The sequence below is a fragment of the Aplysia californica genome, unplaced genomic scaffold (genome assembly GCF_000002075.1).
Source record: "Aplysia californica isolate F4 #8 unplaced genomic scaffold, AplCal3.0 scaffold00055, whole genome shotgun sequence".
Lineage (NCBI taxonomy): Eukaryota > Metazoa > Mollusca > Gastropoda > Aplysiida > Aplysiidae > Aplysia > Aplysia californica.
The window spans coordinates 902,492-910,223 of NW_004797325.1; the positions used below are offsets into that span (position 1 = coordinate 902,492).

The 7,732-nt window shown below is 42.5% G+C and overlaps 1 protein-coding gene across 1 annotated transcript in view; it reads right to left on the bottom strand.

Annotated features, from left to right (window-relative positions):
* Positions 1-7,732, bottom strand: part of LOC106011108 — a gene marked incomplete in the record, with an annotated part of 16,411 nt that overhangs the window by 2,864 nt on the left and 5,815 nt on the right. Inside the window, 3 exon segments of the mRNA XM_013079530.2 lie at positions 1,871-2,022; positions 3,818-4,014; positions 6,782-7,106. Of these exon segments, the coding sequence (XP_012934984.1) occupies positions 1,871-2,022; positions 3,818-4,014; positions 6,782-7,106 (674 nt within the window).

Below are 7,732 nucleotides of genomic sequence, written 5' to 3' on the forward strand. Positions count from 1 at the left end.
ATGATGATGATGATGATGATGATGGTGATGATGATGATGATGATGATGATGATGATGATGATGATCTACTAAGTCTCTAACCCTTTTTTATTCCCTGCTACCTACAATGATGATGATGATGATGATGATTTTTTTTGTTTTCTTAATGGGCCTGACGGACTCCACGAAGAAATCTTCGAGCGAGAGCGAGGCTCTTTTTCGGCTCCGTTGTCAATTTGCTTAGCGGCACCTCCACTCGTCCAAATAACTCCATTCGAATTGCCATTGTTCCTGGACATTGAAACATATGTTTGACATCTTCCTTTTCATGGCCGCATCTTCGGCAACATGGGCTGAGTTCTTCATTTACAAAGTTCTCCAATGATGGTCCGACCGCAGTCTCGCTAGCTTAACCTGGCACCTGGTCCCAGCGACATGTGATAGACTTTTGTTCCCGCTTATAGGAGTACCCAGAATACACATCTTCCAGGTGCTGGTACTTAGTTCTACATGGTGGGTCTCTGATTTCCCTCTTGATCATTGGAAAGACTCCTCTGTATGTTGTTGGTTGTCTGTTTCCTTCGATCTCTCTGGCTTCATTAGCAGCTTGGTCTGCTGCCTCATTTCCTTCTATTCCAACATGGCTTGGAATCCACTGGATTATTATTGTGGCTCTGGCTTCACTGAACTTGCGGCGCAAATCATTCATGTCCGAGCTGTTGCCTAGCAGCCCCTTGCAGAGGGACTGACTGTCAGTCAATATCAGCACATTGGTCCTACTGTGGCAATTGTCAGCAATCCATTGTGCAGCAGACATCATTGCCTGGTATTCCTCGTCATAAGATGATGTAAGGAATGCACCTTTAGTTTTAATCAAATTTGTTCCTGGTGGTTCATCATTAATTATCACCACTGCTGCTGCTCCACCTTCGCCGTATCCTGCGACAGCCGATCCATCGGTGAAAATTGGTACTCAAAGTGGCAAGCTGTCCCCATCACGATGGGGAGTACCGTTCTTAACGAAGACAGCCACAACCAATGGGGAAGCTCTGCACCCTGACTCACAACAACTAACCTCCGCCAAGCTGATCTACTCAATGTTCGCTGATGACTGCACAATACTGGCCAGTCACGCAAAGAGAGAAAAGGCAAATGAAGCGACACAGTTGATTGTGGACATGGTTGTGAAATGGAGCGATGAATGGACACTTACCTTGAATACAACCAAGAGTGAAGTGTGCTTCTTCTCATCATGGCTGAAGGAGGTAAAATGACAACCAATGATTCAGATCGAAGGGAAAAAGATACCATTCAACCCCACTCCACGTCTGCTGGGCGTCTACCTGGATAGACAGCTAACCTTCAACAAGCACATTGAGGAGGTGCCCAAAAGTGCAAACTCAAAAATGAAGGTTATCGGTGCTGTCAGCAACTCAAAATGGGGCTGGGGTAAGGAGTCGCTCAAAAAAGTATATCAGATGTTTGTGAAAAGCAAGATGGATTATGCTGCCCCAGCGTGGCAGCCTTTAGCTCAGTGAGACTAGTGCAAAGGCCCTGGACAGAATACAAAGCAAAGCCCTCCGACTTTTATCAGGTCAGCTGAAGACAACACCTACAGAAGCGCTGCGCTATGAGACCAGAACTGAGCACTACACCACCTATACAAAAAGAACATGCCTCAAGTCTGTAGAGATGGCTAAGAGATTACCAGACAACCATCCTAGAAAGAAAGCCCTTGATCAAGCAGTCAAGCCTAAAAACAGCAGGAAAAGTTGGTTTCGGATGGGCACCGATCTAGCAGACCACCCCCCCCCCCCCCCATGAAGCAGAGAATCGCTGATGATGGTGATAATGATGATGATATTATTATTGATATTATTATTATTCTCACCTTTAACAGTTCTGCTCCTGGTACAGAGAACATGATGCCATTGGCGAGATTCGCATTACTGCCTGCTTTGTTAGCTGCGAACTGCACAGCCCTGAAGATATCCATGTTGCGAAAGATGACCATATCCGAATCAAGGTAGATGCCACCGTATTCTGAAAGATGAATATATGTTTACTGTGCATTACGTTTGTCTGCCTTGGTACAGTGCCCCCTTTTTATTTTCTCACTCTTTCTCTTTTTCTTTCGCTCTCTCTTTCAGTCTCTCTCTCTCTCTCTCTCTCTCTCTCTCTCTCTCTCTCTCTCTCTCTCTCCCTCTCTCTCTCCCTGTCTCTCTCTCTCTCTCTTTCTTTCTCCCCCTTCCTCTCTCTCACTCTCTCTCTCTCTCCTTTCTATCTTTGCATCGCTCCTTTTTTTAGAGTATCCTTGCGTTCTGTCACAAATGCAAATCAAACAAATCACATGGATCAGACAGGTAGAACGAATCACTCTACAGACATAAATCTCATTCCAGATGAAACTGAAGAATAAAGCTTAATACTAACAAGCATTGAACAAATCGCTGTAAAAATACAAATGAAATGAATTACGTTACAGAAACTAATGAAACTACTACGTTACATATCCACATTTTATTGGGAAAAAAATCATGTTGTAGACACCTTAAAATGAAACAAATCCCTTTACAGATATATCTACTCGCAATTTCTTTAAAGATAAGAAAAGCAAACAAAAATGAGACGAACCACGTTACAAATACAAATTTTAATGAAACAAATCACATTATAGATACCTAAGAATGAAACAAATCACGTTATAGACACATAAGAATGGGACAAATCACTTTACAGATACTCGAGATGAATGAGACGAATTACTTTACAAGTACAAATTTTAATTCAACAAATCATGTTACAGCTACATGTACATATGGATTTTAAACTAAACAATTCTCAGTCTCTTACAGATACACATTTCAATGAAGCAAATTTCTGACAGAGGTACAATTCAAACAAATCAAGTTACAAAACAAATTATGCGAATCAGGGGCTCTCGTGGCCTAGAGGTTACAATGTTCGCCTCTCATACAGTTATAGGTACTGGGTTCGAATCCGGATAACGACGGGACATTTTCTTGTCTAAAACTTTCTCCTTTTACACCATGTCATGCTCTTTATGCTAGGATGCTGTCCCCCACCCACAGAATAACAGGGGGTTTTATCCACGTTGTTCAGATATTTAACCAAACGCCTGATCCAAAACACTTACAATAATAATATTAAGAAATAATTTATTGCATTTATGTAACGCCCTATCACATACGAGTATAATAATAATAATAATAGATAGCATTTGTATAGCGCATATCCCCGCTCAGCAGCAGGCTCTATGCGCTTTACACTATATTATTACCCCAGCAGACCATAGAACACTCCGAAACATTCTCAGCTTCCCGGGAAGCATACAGTGCAAGCAGCCGATTAAGCGCTCAAACACTAACAAACTGACAAGATCTTTCGCTGTCTATAGCCGGGTACCCATTCCCACCTGGGTGAAGTGAGGAAAATTCGTGTAAAGTGCCTTTCCCAAGGACACAACGTCGGGCCCTTGACGGGATTCGAACCCACGACCTTACGGTTGCGAGTCCGAGAGCCTAACCACTAGGCCATCGGCGCCACATATAGACTCTGAGCTCTTTACATCAATCACATGAATACTTCCGATTAATCAGTCGTGTTCCTTAAAAATGAAATATAAAACTACAGTCAAACCTGTTCTAACCTGTCTTAGACAATCACCTACAAACGACCCTTCCTCCTCTTGCCATTTTTCTCCATTTTATGACACTGCCCAAGAGGATCACATTTCTCAGGTGAAGTGTTTCCCCTCAGCAATCTACGGGTTAGCGAGTCTGTAGTATAGACCACTGTGGTGTTCTAATTATCTCACCTGCTAATACATCTATCCTGGCCAGATCCGCTTTTGTTTGCACAAATTTGATCTTTCTCTTGTTTATGTAGTCCAGCGGTTTTCTGTGGACGCGCACCAAATTGGTGGCTGAGGGTGCCATTATATCCCAGTTGGGCCCCTCCAGCTCAACGTCAGAGTGAAGTAACACGAGGCACGGCTTGGCGACTGTGAAAATGCTGAGTGAGGAAAAAAGAAAGAGGCAATATTATAATACATGTAGAAGTATTTGATTTTCACAAGACAAAATATTATTATATAGAGGATAACATACTAGCGAGCAAAAGAAACGCAAAATCCTGATTACCTTTGCAGTGGTGATCATCTTCGTTTTCCATTTTTTAAAAAACAAATGGGGGACTTTAAACACAAACTGTTTTCTGGCATTATGAAAGGGGTATCACTGTGAATATATTAAACTTAAACGGAATACATTTTCAACTTCCGGTTAATGCATCAAAATGGTCAGTAGTGGTTATGGCCACCATTAGATCGAATAACCGCAGTGCATCTTCGGTACAAGGAAGCCACTTGGGTGTTAGTAAAACGTAGCGGGATCTGCCTCCATATCTCCTGGATGGCCACACCCAGTTCCTGTGTGATTCTAAGCCTTGGTTGTCTCCCTTGATGCGTCGTTTAATTTCTTCCCGAAACTTCTTAATTGGGTTTGTATCCGTGCTAAGGGTAGGGTGAGGCTGCAGAGTAATGCCATGCTGTTGGAGGAAATCCTGTGTTACACCGGACATGTGCGCACAAGCATTATTTTGCTAGAACCGGAAGTTAAAATTTTGTGTGGGTTGAGGGGCCTAAGAACTCCTGCTATGCAGCGGGCAGCATTGATACCTTGACCTCGACCTTGGGACCTCGACCTTGGCCTTGATTTTGGAAGATCAATGGTCCTCTTTTGTTGTTCCACATGATTCCACCCCAGATCATGACGCAATGTCCTCCCCAGTGATTCCTCTCTATGACACAGTTGTCATGATAACGTTCGCCTCCCTCTTGATAAACTCTGAGGTCCTCGTTTGTTGTATCTATGGAGAACAGGCATTTGTCCGAAAATGAGAACCGAGGACTAGTCTCTCAGACGGCTGTTGACACGGTGCTGGGCCCAGTTGAAACGCTCTTGGCGATGGTGAGCGGTCAAGACTGGACCGTGGTAAGGTCGACGGCGTCTACAGCCTATCTGACGCAATCGTCGGTTCACTGGTTGTCGACTTCTGGTTCTTCCATGGGTACCCCATATCAAATTTGATGTGCTTGTAGCTGTCTGAAGTCGATTTGAACGATACATTCGGACAATGTGTTTGTATGCACGTGCATCGGTCACTTTGGGTCGACCTGACCTTTTTCGGTCCGCCATAGAATTCGTTAGCTGAAAACGGCTTATCAGTCTGTGGATAGTCTAGATGCGAACACCAAAATTATTGGCGACCATAGTTGGCCTTTCCACACTCTACAAACAGCCTATTGCTCTTTCTTGCAGTACAGCCCTAAAACGTGGCATTGTCGTTGCAAATGTAGGCGAAACGACCGAAACGTTTTTTTTAAAACCACGTCTTTTATAGCCGAGCTCAGCAGAATATTTCCCCCCCTTTTTTCACTTATTTAGACTGTGTTTCGGAGGCACCATGTGACTTTTTCCATGCTTCAATTAAGGGGCGATAACTCTAGTTGATGGTGACAAACAAGACGGGTGACCTTTTATTTCTAAAGAGGCTATGCCATGCTATCGATGGTGTAAATTTAAGTCTTCTACCATAAATGGTTTTTTTAGTTATGGCCCAAATAGTTTTTTGCGTTTCTTTTGCTCGCTAGTATATCTTGAGTGCCATTACAGATGCAAGTTAAACACATCACGTAGATGGTGCAAATGAAACAAATCACTTAACAGATACAATAAGTCTCGTTCTGGCTAAAAATGAAAATTAAAGCTCTACACAGACAAAAATTGAACAAATCGCGTTTCCAAGAAAGTAATACTGAGGCTACAATAATGAATAGTTTCACAACTAACAGAATATCAAACCTCAAAAACGTAATAAACCCTTCCATACCGACGTCTGTGGTGTAGCGGTTAGGCGCTAAGCAGTCACCCGCGGATGACCTGAATTGAACTGCTTATTTGTAACAGTAAGTGTTTTATGGCGCTCGCAACTGCATACGGTCATATGAGCGCGCGGGACACCTTAGGCATTTTCAGTTTGGTAGGTATTAATATTGAATTTTGCCTGGGTGTCGGCCGAAGCCTAATCTTGTCGATTTTTAGGACCACCTTGACCATCAATGATTTGTTTATAGAGGCACCAGCCATCCATGCCCAGGTGCTGTTTTAGCCTATTTTGGGACCACCAAGGGATCTCAAACGTGCGCAACTTGCACATCGGACCTCCTAGATTTTTTGCCCTTACCCTAGAAAGTAAGGTGTTCAATCTTATGTACCCTAAGAGCTTCCGAGCAGGGAGGTTTTGTTTGGGTCTCAATAGTATGACAGTGTGCTATGTATACATAGATTCTAAAGTCATACAAACGCTAACGGCCCATCCTGATGGAAGGTCTGTTGTTTGGAGAGACCAAAAGGAAATATATTTTACGTACTAATTAAAACATTTTGCTCTTCATTGCTCAACCCGATAAATTTATCCATAATAATATAATCTTTTTTAAAGGCCAATGATCTTAACAGCAAACTGTTAACAATGTCATTTTAAACCTTAAAACTACATTACGATTTTGCATATCGACGCTATAAACCTTATTTTTTAAAGATAAGTTAAGATATGAAAAGAAAAGAAAAGAAAAGAAAAGATAAGATAAGATAAGATAAGACAAGATAAGATGAAATGAGATGATATAAGATAAGACAAGAGAAAAGATAAGATAATACTTTATTGTCCCTGAGGGAAATTTTTCTTGGCAGTACAGGACCAAGGTTAAAGGTCGAACCTGTAAAAACCAATCGCGTTTCGGAAACTCATAGTTGGGTTTGTGAAGGCCACCAGGTGTACGATGTTGGGAACAGGATAGCCGTCAGTGCAGTGCTCCTTGATGTAACGCTTCAGGCACAGGATGCTGCTGTCGTTCTCCCAAAACGTCTGCAAACTTCGCGAGAAAGGCACGCTCTGCTGTTCGCTGAACGAGGAGGCGCCAGTGTCAGGGTCACACCAGATTCGGATCTGTTCCCGGGAGCTTGTTTCCCGCTCTTCTTCTGTCAGACCTTGGAACGTCGTTGAGCATCCGAAGTCCGTCCGGGAAGGATCAGGGGGGAAATCTGAAAACGAGGAGATACTTTAAATTTATTTGACTCGTGCTAAAGATATTATTATCAGTGCCCCCAGGTTGCGGTGCTATTATTAGCTTTATGTGGGAAAGTGTTTATACCTCTGTGAAAATGGTGAAATGGTACAGGTTTAACTGCCCTATCAACACTAGACCTATAAGGGTATTTAAGAGGCAGAACTTTAGAGTTTTACGCCCATTTCTGAAAGGCTCAAACCAGTTTGGAAATTTGTGTAAAGTTCCTTTCCCAGGAACACAACGTCGGACCGAGCTGAGGTGCGAACCCCCAAATTCTCAATCTCACGGTAAGGGGCCTTACCACTTGGCTACCTACGCCACTTATTTCTCTGTTAATAGACAGATTTGTTCTGTTTGAGCCATGAATGACGAACCCTGAGCATGTCACACCGCTGTTAAAAAGAGCTCCATTCAGGGTTGATTATGAAAGCAAAAACTGACTTTAATTAAACCGGTTCAGTATTAGTGTATATAAACTGGTCTTAATGCGTTTTTAAGTTCTACTGATCAATTTTTCAATCAATACCACAGAAAGAGGTATATAAATAGATAGATAGATAGATAGATAGATAGATAGATAGATAGATAGATAGATAGATA